The 18,391-nt window shown below is 38.9% G+C and overlaps 1 protein-coding gene across 2 annotated transcripts in view; it reads right to left on the bottom strand.

The window, feature by feature from the left end:
* LOC135714476 (protein ovarian tumor locus-like) overlaps positions 1–17,580 on the bottom strand; it is a 104,018-nt gene extending 86,438 nt beyond the window's left edge. Inside the window, exons 1-3 of one of the 2 annotated variants that reach the window (XM_065237852.1) lie at positions 17,443–17,580; positions 17,084–17,347; positions 16,622–16,719 (exon numbers count right to left, since the gene is read on the bottom strand). In XM_065237852.1, coding sequence (XP_065093924.1) covers positions 16,622–16,719; positions 17,084–17,308 — 323 coding nt within the window. In that variant the 5' untranslated portion in view covers positions 17,309–17,347; positions 17,443–17,580. The remainder of the gene's footprint in view (positions 1–16,621; positions 16,720–17,083; positions 17,348–17,442) is intronic. The other variant, XM_065237850.1, reaches the window with a different exon arrangement.
* Positions 17,581–18,391: the final 811 nt, after the last annotated feature.

Genomic DNA, 18,391 nt, shown 5'->3' with positions numbered 1-18,391 from the left:
AGAGACATTGTTGCGGTCATGATGGAGGTTCCAACAACTCACGGAAAAACAGAAATTTATGTTGCTTCAGCATACTTTCCCGGAGACTTGCGAGATGTACCTCCATCAGAAGTAGCGGGGTTTGATTCATACTGCAAAAAATAAAATATGGCATTTATAAATGGCTGTGATGCAAATGCTCATCACGCAATATGGCCTAGCATGAACATCGATACCAGAGGTGAGTACCTTTTAGATTATATTTCTAACAATGATATAGACATATGTAACAGAGGAGATGCTCCAACCTTTATAAATGCAATCAGACAAGAAGTTCTGGATTTGACTTTGTGTAGTCCAATAATCTCGGACAAAATCAAAAATTGGCATTTATCAGACGAAATATCTTTGTCTGATCACAAGCAAATATTATTTGAATATGAGGCTGTTCAACAGCTCACACAAACTTTTAGAGAGAAAATGCGAGGTTAAATTCGATTCAATTATAATAGACGGCGATCTTCAGCTCTTGAACCGTCCTAAAAATGTCCGTAGGAGATAATATCAAAGAACACGCGATCCTGCCATGAAAGTTATCTGGCGGGATCTGCAAAAACAAATTAAAAAGCGATTATCTGCCCTGAGGAACAAAACTTTTGAAAATAATGTTTCTAAATTAGACCCGGGTTCCAAACCCTTTTGGAAACTCACAAAAATTTTGAAAAAAAAAACTCCTTAGCCTATTCCAGCGCATAAAGAAGCTGGTCAAATTTTGATCACAAATTTGGAAAAAGCTCAGAAACTTGCTAAGCAATTCGAGAGTTCCCATAATTTCAGTTTGGTTATTGTGCGCAGTTCCTAATTGTGCGGATTTCAAGCATTCTTTCTACATTTTACGAACATTACTCATTGTTAACACCACAATATTATTTTTCTTTGAAGCACTGTTGAATAACATATCTGAATTCACAATAATATTTGTATTTTACAGAAATTAAGTGAACAAAATAAAAAAAACACAATCTACAACACTGAAAACGTTAAAAAATCAGCTCCGTTAGCTTGAACGTTTGTACCGCGCTCGAAGTGTTGTTTTAAATTTCGAAGTGAAACCCAGTAAAAGAATTGGAATATTTACCACAGTTGGTAAGATATATTTGCATTAATCGTATCCTACTCAAAAACTAGCGGTTACATACATAATTTTTGTGCAAAATTACGATTTACTATTGCGCAGAATTAGGCACCATTGTTTTTATTTATGTTCCTAATCATGCGCAGAGTGCTCCAAGATGAATCGTGGCCGGAAGAATGTGCAGTACAACCAAAATCACATGGTTTTGGCCATGGATATGGTCAGAAGAGGATTTTCGGTTCGTCGAGCCGCAAAAGTGTATGGAATCCCTGAGAGCACTCTTCGTAAAAAAAATGCCCTTGGCACTTCGGAAGTAATGCGTCCAGGAAGACCAACCGTTTTAAATAAGCAAGAGGAGGACCTCATCATCCAGTGGATAATCGAGATGGCTAGGGCTGGCTTTCCGGTGGACTCCCAATGTCTGAAAACGTTGGTCGCATATTACCTTAAATCCACAGGACATTCAAGATTCCATAAAACGCAAAATGGTCGAAAATGGTTAACACTATTTTTGAAACGGCATCCCAACATTTCCCGAAGAATCCCAGGTGCCCTTTCGAAACAGCGGACGTATGTCACTGAAGGTAAAATTAGGAGCTGGTTTGAAGAAGTCGACCGGCATATTGAACAAGCTAGCTTGAAAGAGAGTGTACCCCATTTGGCATAAATACGTTAGGCATACGGACGTTAGGCATAATGAACGTTAGGCATAAAGTCATTAGGCATAATATACGTTAGGCATAATGGACGTTAGGCATAAAATACCTTGCTGCTGTGCAACTCTAGAAAACTGTTTCGAGCATGGTAAACAATGAAATCCATTATTTATCATATCATAAGTGACGTACCTACATATATTCTTACACATCTATTGCAAGTCCGGGAAACTTTGAGATTTGGGCGTAATTGCTTTTGTAAACAGACATGTCAATCGCTGATCGTGAATAAAAGAAAAATCTCGTGAACAAACTATACCAAATGATAGAGGAACCATTCATCTGCCTGTTTGTGTTGTTAGTTTTTGAGATTGAGCTTTAATTCGCGGAAATCGTCAAATGAAGTGTTTGTTTATAAAAGCAATTACGCCCTAATCTCGAAGTTCTCCGGAAATGTCAAAGAAGAAAAGGTTTTCGGCAAAGAACAGCTCATGAAATAAAGAATGGTAAATTCTGTGAATTTTCATTCAATAACAAAAAAAAAACAGCTGAGGTGAATAAAAGATGATGCCAAAGAACAGCTCATGAAATGAAGAATGGTTTTTCATTCAATAACAAAAACATATCTGATGCTTCCAGGATTTACTCCCATACTTTTCGATACAACGATTGTGTTTTTGTTGCCATCATAATGAATACTAGCAGAACTGTCTGCTGATGTGAGGGAGCGATACTTCCATGAACAGTGACGAGTTGCCGAAACAAACAAGGAACTGTGGCAAACGTACTATCTTCAACCAAAAACTTTGCCTGTCCAAGACGTCGCAAGTTTTCATGAGTCCCAAAAATTAAGGCTCTTTTATTATTGTCACCGATGTCAGCAATCAATACACGGTCCCCATTATCATCCTTCTGGAATTAAACGGGTAGATTATGCCTAACGTCTATTATGCCTAACGTCCTTTATGCCTAACGTCCATTATGCCTACCGTACATTATGCCTAACGTCCGTATGCCTAACGTCCGTGTGCCTAACGACCGTATGCCTAACGTCGTGTACCCCTTGAAAGATGCCATGAAGCATCCGACCCGAATTTTCAATATGGATGAAACATCAATTCGACTTGTGCCCACAAAAGAATCTGTAAAATTCTTCTATATAAAGTTTAATTACATTTTGTTTTCCTTTTACAAGCAATAGCCATTATATTCCAACAATTTATTGCTATTTTTTAGCTGCGCACAATTAGGAACATGCGCAATAAAGTGCGCATAGTTAGGCACCCAACATCGGTGTATAAAATGATAGCTTTTGAAACAATGATCGGTTTACGGTTATTAATATATTGTTTCGATTGTTATAGATATTATCAATACATTCTACTAAATAACTAATTTAAATGTCACTTTAAAATGTCTAATGTAATGTTTAAATCACAAAAACATCTTAACTGCGCACAATATGGTACCTTCACGGTAGTCCTATTGAGAATCAGGTTGCTCGGGATTATCTGAATATTTTCTCTCGGGAAAATATTTTTGATGATTCCTGGGGGACTGATTTGGACGAAGTAAGGTCTATAACTAAAAAGCTCCAGGTGATTATGGAATTTTCTATATCCTCATCAAAAAACTCCCACAGAGTACCTTTTCTTTCTTGGTAAAATTATTTAACAGATGTTTCCATTTGGCATACTTTCCTAATGAAAGGAAAAATACAAAAGTTTTTCCAATTTTTAAGCCGGATAAAAATCCAGCTCAAGCCTCTAGCTACCGTCCAATAAGTTTGCTTTCTTCAACAAGTAAACTTTTTGAGAAGATAATTTTAAATAGAATGATGCTTCACATCAATACGAACTCAATTTTTGCAGATGAGCAGTTTGGATTTCGCGATGGGCATTCAACTACTTATCAAGTCTTAAGAGTTATCAATTTAATTCGTCCAAACAAATCTGAAGGCTGCTCAACTGGAGTTGCTCTTCTAGACATAGAAAAAGCATTCGACAGTGTTTGGCATGAAGGTTTCATTGCTAAATTGAAAAAAGTTTAATTTTCCACTCTATATTATGAAATTAGTTCAAAATTATTTTACTGAGTTCCTCACGGTAGCATTCTTGGGCCTACATATATTGTATAACATTTTCACTTCGGACCTCCCTGATTGGCCACAGGGTTGCCGCAAATCTTTGTTCGTTGATGACACAGGCATTTCCGCTAAAGGAAGAACTCTTCGCGTTATTTTTAGCAGACTGCAGAAAAGTTTAGATTTTTTCTCTTCTTATTTACAAAAATGGAAGATTTCTCCCAACACTTCCAAAACTCAACTTATAATATTTCCACATAAGCCTAGAGCTTCGTTTTTGAAACCTAGTAGTAGTCACATAGTGACTATGAACGGAGTTCCAATTTCCTGGTCAAACCAAGTGAAATATCTTGGATTAATACTTGACCAAAAATTAACTTTTAAAGATCACATTGAGGGCATTCAAGCCAAATGTAACAAATATATAAAAATGTTTGTATCCTCTTATAAACAGGAAATCCAAACTTTGCCTGACAAATAAACTTCTAATATTTAAAAACAAGTTTTTAGACCGGCCATGCTATACGCTGTGCCAATATGATCTAGTTGTTGCACTACCAGGAAAAAAGCACTTCAAAGGATTCAGAATAAAATTCTAGATGATTTTGAAATTGGCTTCCTGTAGAACTGTATACCGAGGTACCGTAAAACGGGGTAACATTGATAGTTTTTTTTAAATATATTCTAAATATTTTTTACAACATTTAATGTTATTCAAATTTCATATTTTTAAAACAAGTACTGAGGATCCAAGAGTTGATACGTAAGTAATATGTTTAACGGAAATTAAGGCATTTGCACTATTTTTTTTAGTTTTGTGACCGAACTTCAGTATTTTGATTTGGGGTTACTTTGATAATGCTCGATGAATGTAGAAAAAAATGAGTGAAACTCACACAATTTAGTTCTTTGAATATGAAACTTTGAATGAGTATATAATCAGACAACATCATAAGCAATAAGAATACAGCATTGAATTTGTGATGGCTATATCAGAAATACATTTCATAAGTGGAAAAAAGGAGACTTCTACTCCTCCTGGATTCCGCAGAACTGACTATACCCAGGATTTTCCACCTCTTCCGGGGACATCCAAAACCCCTGATGCCCCAATTTTAAGAACAGAAACCCCTTCTTCATCTGGGCTGTTCTCATTTGATGACATTGTGGACGGTATTCTCAAATACCTCAACATTTCTGATCCTCTGAAAAGCATTGTCCTCACATTGCTTCCCACTGTGAAATCCTTCTTGAAGCAATTGACTTCAAAATGGCCCCTTCTTGCATCTATCATCTCCTTCGATGGATAATTTTCCAAACGAGGTCGGGGATTTGATCACTGTTCTACAGTGGAATTGTCGAAGTTTTATTCCGAAATTAGATTCGTTCAAGTATTTAGTCCATAACAATAATTGCGATGCATTTGCCTTCTGTGAAACATGGCTCTCTTCAGAAATTGATCTCCCTTTTTATGATTTTAACATTATTCGATTGGATCGTGAGGATTCACGTGGAGGAGGGGTACTTTTGGGGATCAAAAAGTGCCATTCCTTCTATAGAGTGAATCTTCCCGAATTCCCCGGTATTGAAGTTGTCGCATGTCAGGCTACCATTAAAGGTAAGAGCCTTTGTATTTTTTCTGTATATATTGCTCCTAGAATCTCTGTTAATCGCAAACAACTTTTCGACATATGTGCGGTACTTCCCGCTCCATGGTTGATCATGGGAGATTTTAACTCCCACGGTACAGGCTGGGGGGAGCTGTACGATGATAACCGTTCTACTTTGATTTATGATCTCTGCGACAACTTCAACATGACAATACTTAACAATGGAGAAGTAACACGTTTGGCTGGTCCATCCTCGAATGGTAGCAGATTAGACCTCACTTTTTGCTCCAATTCACTATCGTTGGATTGCACTTGGCATGTAATCCAGGATCCGCACGGTAGTGATCATTTGCCGATCAAAATTTCGATTGCCAGTGGGTTCAACTCGTCAGAATCCGTTAACGTCGCGTATGATCAAACCCGTAACATCGATTGGACTAAGTTCCAATCCGCGATAGACGATACAGTATCCAGCTTCCGCCGTTGGAGGAATATAATTTCCTCTCTAATCTCATCGTCGACAGCGCACTTCAAGCTCAAACACGACTGGTGCCGCGATCGTCAATCCGTAAGAAAACACCATCGCTCTGGTGGGATCAACAATGCACGGAGGTTTACCGTAAAAAGTCCGACGCGTTTAAACTTTTTCGGAAACGCGGAACACGCGAGCATTTCGATGCATACACATCTCTTGAACGCGAACTCAAGAGCCTCATCAAGGCCAAAAAACGAGGTTACTGGCGGCAGTTTGTAGACGGATTGTCGCGCGAAACGTCTATGAATACGCTTTGGAGTACGGTGCGAAGAATGCGTAACCGGTCTACTAACAACGAAAGCGAGGAATGCTCGGATCCATGGATTCTTAAATTCACGCGAAAAGTGTTTCCGGATTCCGTGCCGTCGCAGTTTATTCCTCGCGAAACCGCGAATTCGGTAGACGAAATCAGTCAGCCTTTTTCAATGGTGGAACTTTCACTTCGCTCTCCTTTCGTGTGGTAATTCTGCCCCGGGATCTGATAGAATCAAGTTCAACTTGCTGAAAAACCTCCCAGACGTCGCTAAGAGGCGCATGTTGAACTTGTACAATCAGTTCTTGGAGCTCAATATTGTTCCCGACGATTGGAGACGAGTAAGGGTGATAGCCATTAAAAAGTCTGATAAACCCGCGTCGGATCACAATTCGTATCGGCCCATCGCGATGCTGTCGTGTATTCGGAAATTGATGGAGAAAATGATCCTTTTTCGCCTCGACAAATGGGTTGAGACGAACCACCTTCTTTCAGATACTCAATTCGGTTTCCGTAGGGGTAAGGGAACGAACGACTGTCTCGCGTTGCTTTCCTCGGAAATTCAGTTAGCATTTGCTAAGAAAGAGCAAATGGCTTCTGTGTTCTTGGATATCAAGGGGGCTTTTGATTCAGTATCCGTTGAAGTTCTTTGAGAGAAACTCCACGCTTGTGGATTGTCTCCATTAATGAATATTTTTTTGTACAATTTGCTGTCAGAAAAACATATGAGCTTTTCTCATGGAAACTCTACAGCTTTTCGATTTAGCTACATGGGTCTCCCCCAAGGCTCATGTTTAAGCCCCCTTTTGTACAATTTCTACGTTAGAGAAATTGATGTCTGTCTTAGTGAAAATTGCACGTTGAGACAACTTGCAGATGACGGCGTAGTGTCTATCACAGGGCCAAAAGAGGTTGACCTGCAAGGACCCTTACAGGATACCTTGGACAATTTGTCTACTTGGGCTATTCAGCTAGGTATCGAATTCTCCACGGAGAAAACTGAGTTGGTCGTTTTTTCTAGGAAGCATAGCCCAGCACAACCGAAGCTTCAACTTTTGGGTAAACCGATCACTTATTCCATGTCTTTTAAATATCTCGGGGTCTGGTTCGATTCCAAATGCATCTGGAGATCCCACATTGAGTATCTGAGACGAAAATGCCAACTAAGGATAAATTTCCTTCGATCAATTACCGGAACGTGGTGGGGAGCCCATCCACAAGATCTTCTGACGTTGTACCGGACAACGATTTTATCGGTTCTAGAATATGGTAGTTTTTGTTTCCAGTCGGCAGCTAAAACGCACATCATCAAGCTGGAACGGATCCAGTATCGTTGTCTTCGTATCGCATTAGGATGCATGCACTCGACTCATACTATGAGTCTCGAAGTGCTGGCGGGCATGTTGCCACTATCCGTCCGTTTTTAAGAGTTATCTCTGAGGCTCCTCACCCGTTGCGAAGTAATGAACAAACTGGTGATCGAAAACTTTGAGAAGCTTCTGGAGCTAAATCCTCAAACATTGACTTTGTACTACCTATATTTAACACAGGATGTCAGCCCTTCAAGAAATATTCCCAATCGTGTAGTCTTCTCCGATTTCGGCAATTCAGTGAATTTTGATTTATCTATCACGCAGGAAATCCACGGAATTCCAGAGCATCATCGTCCTATGATTGCTCCGTCATTATACGCTGCAAAGTTTGGCCATGTTGATTCTGCAAGAACGTTTTTCACATATGGATCTCTAATAGAGGAGTCCGCTGGTTTTGGTGTATTTAATGAATTTCATAGCGCCTCTCGAAAACTTGAAGCTCCTTGTTCTGTGTATGTGGCTGAACTGGCAGCAATTCACTACACTTTGGAAACTATTGCTTCACTTCTTCCGCACCACTACTTTATTTTTACGGATAGTCTCAGTTCTGTCGAGGCTATCTGTTCCATTAGGCCGGTAAAGCACTTCTCGTATTTTCTCTTGAAAATACGAGAACTGCTTAGTGCTTTATCTGTGCGCTCTTTCATCATCACCTTCGCGTGGGTCCCTTCGCATTGCTCAATTTTGGGCAATGAGAAGGCGGATTCACTTGCGAAGGTGGGCGCTATGGAAGGCGACATTTATGATCGACAGATCGCCTATAGTGAATTTTTCTCTATTTATCGTCAGCAGTCGCTCGTTAGCTGGCAACATCAATGGAGTGAAGGGAGCTTGGGACGATGGCTACATTCAATTATCCCTAAGGTGTCGAAGTTTGCATGATTCAAAGGGTTGAACTTGGGTCGAGACTTCATACGCGTGATGTCTCATCTCATGTCCAATCACTATTGTCTAAACGCTCACTTGTTCCGTGTGGGGTTGGGAGACAGCAATCTCTGTGAATGTGGACAAGGTTACCAGGACGCTGATCACATCCTTTGGTCTTGTGCGGAGTATCGTGAAGTCAGATCACATTTTTATGATTCCTTTCGGGCTCGAGGTAGACAACCTAATGTTCCAGTTCGGGATATTTTGGCTAGACGCGATCTGGAGTTTATGAAACTCATATATGTTTACTTTAAGGATATTAACCTTAGATTGTAAGTTTGATTAACCTTGTGTTTAGTTTGTATTTTGTTCGTGTGGGTTTTTTTTCAATGTTTGTTTTCAAGATGAATAGAAATAATTTCATGCTTTAGGATTAATTAAAGAGTTGTATCGTAAACCACATTTCAAACCTCCTTCTTCATTTTAATCCGAGCTCGAATCACAAAACAATGCATTAATGAGTAGGATTTCACCCATTTTTAAGAAAAGTGCTTTAAATCGTTTATTAAATAAAAAAACATTCATGAGTAGTTGTGACCCAAAAATAAGTAACGAAGGCGTAACAACCTTGGTAACAGATTCTTATTAATGCGTAATGAGCTAGGTAAGGGGCTGTTCATGAGCTACGGGGGGTGGTTAGATGGCAATTATCCACGGCCCATACACATTTTTAAAATTTTGTATGGACAATTGTCAACGTAGGTGGGTGGGGTGGCTCAAGAATCCCAAAAATCTGTCTACGTAGTTAATGTGCAGCCCCTGATTAGTTTATGAGAAAAGCCTCTTTTCTTTCAATTGGGTGAAATTCTACTCATCAGTGGGTATTTTAAAGTTAGCGTGTGCTGTGCATTTGTCAAACAAAACGTCAACATTGTGAGTTTGATCCGTTTGATTCTCAGTTCGAGTGGTAAACATAAACACTGAAATGACAGAATACACTTATAACTGATTTTTAATACATTAATGCATAAAAATACACAGAAAATTACATATATTCAAAAAGTGCAAAATAAAACATTATTACGAAAAATACACGTTTATTCGATAAAAAATACTTCAATACGTTCATCAATACGTTGGCCTGAATCGAAAATACACAAGTGAATCGCCCCTCGAGTAAAACCATAGAGGTAAAACTTTTCGATGAAAAATCAGAAATCGGGATGAAAACGATCGATCCAAGATCGCCCAATCCTACATCATTCTCACTGCACGGTAACCGCAAAATACCCAATAATGACTACAAAGTAAGCATTTTCTAGGGAAACTGGGACCGCCCATTAAATGAGTAAAATTTTACCCATTTATGAGTAATTACAACTACAAAAACAAGTAGTAAGTATTCATTTTTGAGTAACAAATATTCATAAATGGGTAATATTTTTACTCATTTAATGGGTAGTCCCAGTCTCCCTCGAAAATGCTTACTTTGTAGTCATTATTGGGTATTTTGCGGTTACAGTGTGTGTCGCAGATGTAAATACTCGCGTCACTTTTCAAATAGACCAATGTAACATATCAACCATTTTGAGAAAATCGAAGTTGAAGTTCGACAGATTATTATTTAACTGTTTAGAAACAATACATTTTGCAATACTATTATTTCGAAATCGGCAAAGTTTTTGATCGTTTGTCAACTCCAAATGGAAGGAATCCTTATTCCATGTTTCTCGGGAATGACTCGGCTAATAGTGAAAGAGAAAAATGCGACTTGTTTGCTCGTCATTTCAAGCAAGTGTTCCACGATTTCTCCGCTTCGCCAACACAAGTGCTGGACGCTACTGTTGGGATGCCACGTGATGTGTTTAGTTTCGTTATTCCGCGCATTTCGACATGGTGATAGCCGCCACACGCAAACTGAAGGTCTCGTTCGCCGCCGGACCTGACGGCATTCCGTCATCAGTTCTAAAACGTTGTGTAGCCAATCTCTGCCTTCCACTTGCGAGGCTATTCAATCTCTCGGCACAGCAATGTGAGTTCCCCTGCCGCTGGAAACTTTCTTATCTGTTCCCAGTGCACAAAAAAAGGAGATAAACGGAATGTCATAAATTATCGTTGAATCACCTCCCTGTGTGCCTGCTAAAAACTGTTCGAGATTATCATAAATGGTGCTCTGTTCGCACGCTACAAAAAATATATCGATACAGAACAACACGGTTTCTACCCGAAGCGCTCCGTGTCCACGAACCTGGTGCAGTTCACTTCTAACTGTCTGCGATGCATGGATTCAGGATGGCAAGTCGATACTTCGTATATGGATCTAAAAGCTGCATTTGACACGGTGGACCATAATATCTTGCGGGCCAAGCTGGAGATACTTGGCATCTCGTCAACTGCTGTGGATTGTTTCAGATCTTACTTGGTGAATCGCTATGTACAGGTCAAGATTGGCGCGTCGGAATCGGATGTTTTCTCAAACAACTCGGGAGTCCTGCAAGGCAGTAACCTAGTACCGCTATTATTTTCGATCTTTTTAAACGACGTCGCCTTGCTGATACCATCAGGATGCCGCGTTTTCTATGCAGACGATACGAAAATCTACAAAATTATTAAAAGCCTCTCAGACTGCTGCGATCTCCAGAATATGTTAGGTATTTTTGCTGACTGGTGCTCAAGAAATTTGATGAGTCTAAGCATAGAAAAATGTAACATTATTTCCTATCACCGAAAAATCGAACCAATCATGTTTGACTATGTTCTCTACGGACGCTGTCTTGCTCGTCAAGGATCTCGGCGTTACCTTGGACTGCAGATTCACTTTCAGAATCCACTACAATGACATCATCTCCAGAGCTAATCGACAATTCTAGATAGAGCTGGAATTAGGGCGTAACAGCTTTTGTAAACAATGATTTCTTTTGATGATTTCTAGATAGTTGAGGCTTGCCAATGCAAATCAACAACACCATCGGGTAGGAGAAGACTTCCCCTACCCGACGGTTATGTTGGTTTGCGTGGGCGTGCCTTGAGTTCCTAGAAATCATCGATAGAAGTCATTGTTTACAAAGGCTGTTACGCCCTAATTCCAGCTCTATCTAGAATTGGCCTTTATTTTCAAAATTGCCGACTAGTTTCGTGACCCGTTATGCCTCGGGTCACTTTACTGCTCGCTAGTGCGACCCTTATTGGAGTCACGTTCAACGCAAGTTTGTGAGATATGCTCTTCGTTTCCTCAACTGGCGTGACCCAACGAACTTGCCACCGTACGAGGAGCGTTGCCGTCTCCTGGGAATCGAGCCATTAGACGTGAGACGAACGGTCGATCAAGCTATGTTCACTGGAAAGCTGCTTACAGGTGACATTGACTGTCCAACACTGCTGTAACAGCTAAATATGTATGCCTCTGAGAGGTCTCTTCGTCAACGCGACTTTCTGTTTTTGGAACCAAGGAGCCGGAATTATACACAACACGAGCCAATTCGAGCAATCAGCCGGCAATTCAACAATTTTTATATGTTCGACTTCAATGTATCAGCTGACGTGTTTCGTCATCGGCTACTTGGCCTTTTCCGTACCGTTGACCGCAACTATTTAGTTTAAGTTTTATGCATTTAGACAATAATTGTCACTTGAATTTTTCAATAAACAATAATAATAATAATAATAATAATAATGTAGTCAGTGAATAATAACGTTGAAAATTCAGTAGAAACGGTAAAATCACAATTTTGATTTGAATTTCAAGCTACAATATAGCAAAAACCACATAGGACGTTTTGACTAGTCAAGTTGTACATCAGACATGTTGCATTGGACGATTTTTTTCAATGACATAATCAATTAGTGTTACATTGGACGATTTGTTCTACATGATACTAGATTCCCTTTCACAGATGTCATAGTAGAGTACCTAACTTTAGATTGGTCCCGCCTTTAGAAAATGAGCACCAATCATGTTAGGCAGTCCGAATGACCGAAGTAACAAACATGTACCCATCATTTCAAACTGTATAGTGGACAATTTTTTACCTATGATTATCTTAAATAAATGAAAGTAAATTTGGATGGATGTTTTTGTATCACATACAATGATAGAAGAGCAATAGTTTGTATCGCCTAACTCGATTTGTTTACATTTGTTACATTGGTCTATTTGAAAAGTGCCGCGAGAATACTAGATTCAAACAAACTCACACACTGTTGCTAAATGAATTGTAAAATATACTGATTCGAAATAATTTGAAAATTGAAATAATCAAAAACCAGTATTCTGGAGCCAAGGGATACTGACCCGCACCTAAATAAACAACATTTCGATAATACATGCATATAAAATTCACAACATTAAAATATAATATGCTGAAAATAATTCATTTTTTTTTTTTAAATCTGATACTTATAGCGAATTCTCCCGTCACTTTTCAAATAGACCAATCTACATTGATAGATTCTCTTCATCGACTCTCTCTTTCTTTAATACCTTTGCTGCATTCATATTGCGTGCTAGTTTTTCTGTATAGAGCTTTTTGACGTTTAATCGGTGGACACTAATGCACCATTTAAGGCTCTGAACCATTTTTTTTTATCTAGTTCGTTTATTTGGAAGGCTCAATCGCTTTAGCTTTACGGAGCCGATAATTCATTGTTCACTGTGTGTAACAAAATTCACTTAATTCTATGTCTAGTAGGAGTTGGGCCGATTACTCGCGGCTTACTCGAGGTTAGAAGGGTACATTTTCGAAGGATAGGATCAGGGGAGGAGCTTGGGGTAGGGTTTCGTTGTCTCATCAGAGCGTTGTCGCCAGTATGAACGGTAGTGCTGTTCTAGCTTCGTCCGGAGTTTGACCGGCTATGGTGGGTGACCAGTGGGCGACGATGAGACTCATCGAGACGGGGGGACAAGACAAACAAAAACTAATAAAGAGAGACAATCTCTGAACCATTTGGTGGATTATTTTAAGCAAGTTTATTTGAAAATTTTCCATCTGTCAAATTTAAGTAAAAATTCACCAAATGGAACACAGCCTGAGAACAGATAGAAATACGTCACTGCCAACAGCTGTTTCGTGTAACAAGATAAACATTGCAATATAATACGAACACCACTAACCATTTGCACATTTCACTAACACCAATAAGCCCTTTGGCCTAGACCTTATATAAACGTCATTGCGATCATGTGTCATCCCAAGCCGATCCGGAACGATGGTATAGACGAGTGCACAGATGGATTTGAGTTCACTCACTCGACAAAAAGTGACACAACAGCGGGGCCCTGTTTACTAAAAATGAACACATGAATAATAATAGTGTAACATTTGAAACGAGCATGAGCATGATTGACCGCCCACGGTTGCTACTCTGTTATTGACAGACCAGCTGTAATTAAACAGAGAACCAATAGACGATGCTTGGGACTAGCAATCATCCACAATGTGTAAAAACTGGTGATCTCAAACTAGGTAATACCAGCGCAGGCCGCGCCCGAACACAGGTCAAGAAAGGAAGGGGTAGGAATGTGTTGACGTGACACTCGCTTTGATGGAAGCCGAGAACACCTCTGCACTTCCACGAGGAATCACTGGGATATTGGGTATTAGGGTTGGGTTTGCAGCAGGGTTCGTTTTGGTAAACGATAAGCTGAGTTGATGTCCTAACAATAATATAACGCGAAGGAGCTTGGGATTGAACCCACGGTCTTCTGCTCAGTAAGAAAAAACGTTTGCCACTAGGCAGACGAGCTCCTTTTTAATCATCGAGTTGCTGTTATTACCATGAAGTCATGTTAACAAATAAAACGATTGACGAATCTTGAATGTGGAACAGACTCATGATGTTCTGCTCAGTAAGCAAAACCGGTTGTGCTAAGGCCATCGAGCCCCTCATATCACATTATAGCGTCAAGTTTTTATGACTATTCAGACCCGGCACCGACGACAACGAAAAGTTTTACGAAATACACGATAAACAAGCGATCTAACCATACATTTTTAATATGAAAGGATCTGGGACCGCGTTTTTCTGCTCAGTAAGCAAGCCACTGCAATCGACGATCTTTGAAATCCTTAAACTAAAATCTATGAAAGAGATGAAGGCCATTTTCACGCGACGTTAAATGTTTCGATTTTCTCTTTACGCACGGTTCAGGTAATCATAACAAGCTATGACCGACGTGACGATTGTTTAAGACCTGGTTGAACAAGCTATTCAAATGAAATTACGTTCTCGAATTTTACTTGGCATGTAATGAACAACAGAAATACGCGATAATTCATATTTTCAGCGGTTGGTGGTTAATTTTAAATATACTAACGGTACTGCCTCCGACTACGACGGCGATTACGACAGCGACTACGACGGCGCCTACGACATGGACAACAGCGAATTTGTAACTTACCATTTGTCTAGGATAAACACCTTTGCCCGGCACCTCCACTGGTTCTTCATGTCCGCTATCTGTCTTTGAAACGGGCCTATCACTTTTTGTACACAAAACTTGTTAGGGCCTTTTCGCGCGAACCGAATTCGCTCACGCACACTAACAACACCATAGGGTAGGGGAAATTCTCCCCTTCCCGATAGTGCTCTTGGTTTGCGTGGCCGTACTTCGGTTCTCGTGAAAAGGACATAGCAAATTATTTACAAAAGTTTATAGGCCCTTTTGAAATGTTACGCGAGCATTATGCATGTGTTCATTTTTAGTAAACAGGGCCCCGCTGTTGTATCATATTTTTTTTCAGTAGTTGAACAAAAGTTCACTCGTGTACTCGTCTATTGGTGCCGATTAACTGTCGACGACGGTCGCGCACAAACCACAAAAGGAAACATCAACAGACAAACGACAGCGAAGACGCCATACTAACAGGGTTGCCACATATACAGATTATTCTGTATTTTACAAATTTTCTGTACATACAGATATACAGATTTTTATCGAAAATACAGATTTGACTGAATTCCAAATGTCTTCATTACTTTTAAATCCTAATACGATTTATTTTCAGTGTGCACAAAATACATTACCAATTTCTGGATTGTTTTGAAAATTTACTAAGTAGCTTAAACAAATATTAGTTCAAGCTTCCTCTCTGTCAAAAAATGTATGATATAGAAATGTCAGCAAGTGTAAGAAATTCAATTGCTTTGATGTAAGAAGTACATTTAATTATACGTAATACATAATGTATAAAGAAGAAGTACATTTAATTTAAAATGTTTTTTTTTTACCTATAATTTAGTTATCTATGTGAAAAGCAGATAGTTTTCAGTTGTGAAACACTCAGTGTTTAAAAATTATTGCCAATTGAGGAATTTAATGCATCTGGCAATTACATTTGATTCAACAACTGTAGCTTTAATAACATGATGCGGTTATTATTATCGATGCTAATTTTCGATGAATAGGGAATATACCTATACTCAGTGAAGTAAAATTCCGAATAAAATTTAATTTTCGAACGCATTTTTAATGAATTTTACTAAAAAAAATTACAGATTTTTTGGATCAAGGATAGTGAAATGACCTCCCCGGAAGGATGCAGTCGTGATTTTCGTCCCGGATCGGGCATTTTCCCGGTGAATATCAACACTTTCCACACTGCACCGTTAGTAGCACAACAATTTCACACTGGTTCCGACCGGATTCGATTACATTTGATATGGATTTTTCACGGTTAATCGGACCGTCCGCAAATACGCGCCGAATGTTTAATTATTCATTCAATGAAAAACAATGAACGTACGTCACGCAATTGAAAAGTTCACTATTTAGTCGTTTTCCCTAAAATGTTTCGAATAGAATGTACATTATTTAATCTAACTAGTATCGTCCAATTTAACCTGATGTCAGTGCCTTTAAATAAACGTCATACGACGTGGCTAAGAAATAAATGAGAAGAATATGTGATACCATAATTTCGGGCCACTGTCTTGGTCTCCCATACAGGCCTAGAGCATGAGATTAAGCTTTCTAACCTTAAATGGGAGCCCGTTTACCTTAAAAAATGCGTACTTAAGCGGTACGGAGTATTTTGCAGTTACCGTGTAGGCTTTAATACAATTTTTTCCGCAATTATTTTTAAAGCTACCGATATTGAAGAAAATAATCTGGCTAAAATAAAGTAAACTTACCGATAGACATGTGCTAATGCATTCAGTTCGATGAACGATCCATAGGAACGATATTTGCTCATTTCATCTAAATATTCGTTGTAATTCTCGTTGATTTTCTGAAATGTATTGTTAGTTCATAATATTATCATATACACTCAGGTCTTTTTTTACACGGTGGATACGTACCGTGTAAAAAAAAACCTACGAGATTTTGATTTTTCGCATGCTTAAAAGTTTATAAAAAATCGGATTTTGATGCCATTTGTAATGAAAGCATGATATGGTCCATATACATATTTTAAAAATTTCTGTATTTACACCAAAAATTGTGATTTTTTTAAGTATGCCATTCGATTACAAATAGCTTGAAACGGATAATGTGATTGGAATCAATTCGATAGGTTGTATCGTTGTCGAGAAATCGTTAAAAACGTACCGTGTAAAAAAAGACTTCAGTGTAATGTGTTCCATTATCTTTACCTTTTCGTACAGGTCACGTCTTTTGCGCATGAAATTTACACAGTCGTCTCTAACTTTACCGTGGTACAGCTGAACATCGAACACTTGTTCTGATACCACGCGGAACAAGCAGGTGGAATCACGGGCCGTATGTTTTCGATAAAATCCTTCCCGCTCTAAAAATTGATCATATGGATCGGGTGCTTGGCGACTCCCAGCTGAGAAAGGTCGGTTGGTTGACTCCATTGTGTAAACCTTTAACGATGTAAATGATTTTATAACTGGCTTGAACCATGACGAAAGTTTCAATTAATGATATTTTTCCCTATATTCACTGTTCACAATACATGATAAATTATTCAAGGAACTATCGTACTTACAATGACGTGCCAATTGATGAATTTCTAAAATTCTTTTGTTTTTTGCTTAAGAGAAGAGTAAAGAGGCTTCTTTGCAATGAGCTATAGATTACCGAGGTGAAGCAATCGGTTAAGGCCTACGCACATTAGATCCGGATCGGACGCGTTGCGGCAAAGTAAAGGTCCACGTATATTAGATCCGGATCGGACGCGTTGCGGCAAAGTGACAGCTAAATCTGTTGTCTACACGGAGAAAAAATACTACCCAAAATTTGAGTTCTTTTTACTTAATATTGACTTCAGCCTCTCACTTGCACTCGTTATTGTTGTCAAAAAAGGAACGAGAGATTCGACCCAACGATATAGTTCAGCCCAATAAGCTACTTTTGAGTAAATTGCATATTCTCAAATTTGCGTGAATTAAACTTAATTTTGGGTAGAATATACTTAAGAGTAGGTAATTTTTTGCTGGTGTTAAATGGAAACTACTATATGCGATTTACTCAAATTTGGGTTATTGGGCTGAACCCCGGAATTGAGGGAAAAGTACTTAATTTTGGGTTGTTTTTCATCTCCGTGTAACTGTCACATTTACGTCACACGGTAACCGCAAAATACCCAATAATGACTACAAAGTAAGCATTTTCGAGGGAGACTGGGACTACCCATTGAATGAGTAAAAATATTACCCATTTATGAGTATTTGTTACTCAAAAATGAATACTTACTACTTGTTTTTGTAGTTGTAATTACTCATAAATGGGTAAAGTTTTACTAATTTAAGCCTGGTACGCAGCTGAAAAGAAAATGGAAAAGTAATTTTTGAGGATTTTTCCCAAAAGAAAATTTGACAGCTATAGGCACCCGCAATATATCGCGAATTGGTTGCCTGTAATTTGCTGATTACCAATTCACGATATATTCCACGTAAAGTTGAGCGATAATACAAAACCATTAATGGACCTTACTG

The sequence above is a fragment of the Ochlerotatus camptorhynchus genome, unplaced genomic scaffold (assembly GCF_037179485.1).
Source record: "Ochlerotatus camptorhynchus isolate MF236.1 unplaced genomic scaffold, CSIRO-AGI_Acam_v1.1 ptg000651l, whole genome shotgun sequence".
Lineage (NCBI taxonomy): Eukaryota > Metazoa > Arthropoda > Insecta > Diptera > Culicidae > Ochlerotatus > Ochlerotatus camptorhynchus.
This window is presented reverse-complemented; position numbering and strand designations above follow the sequence as displayed.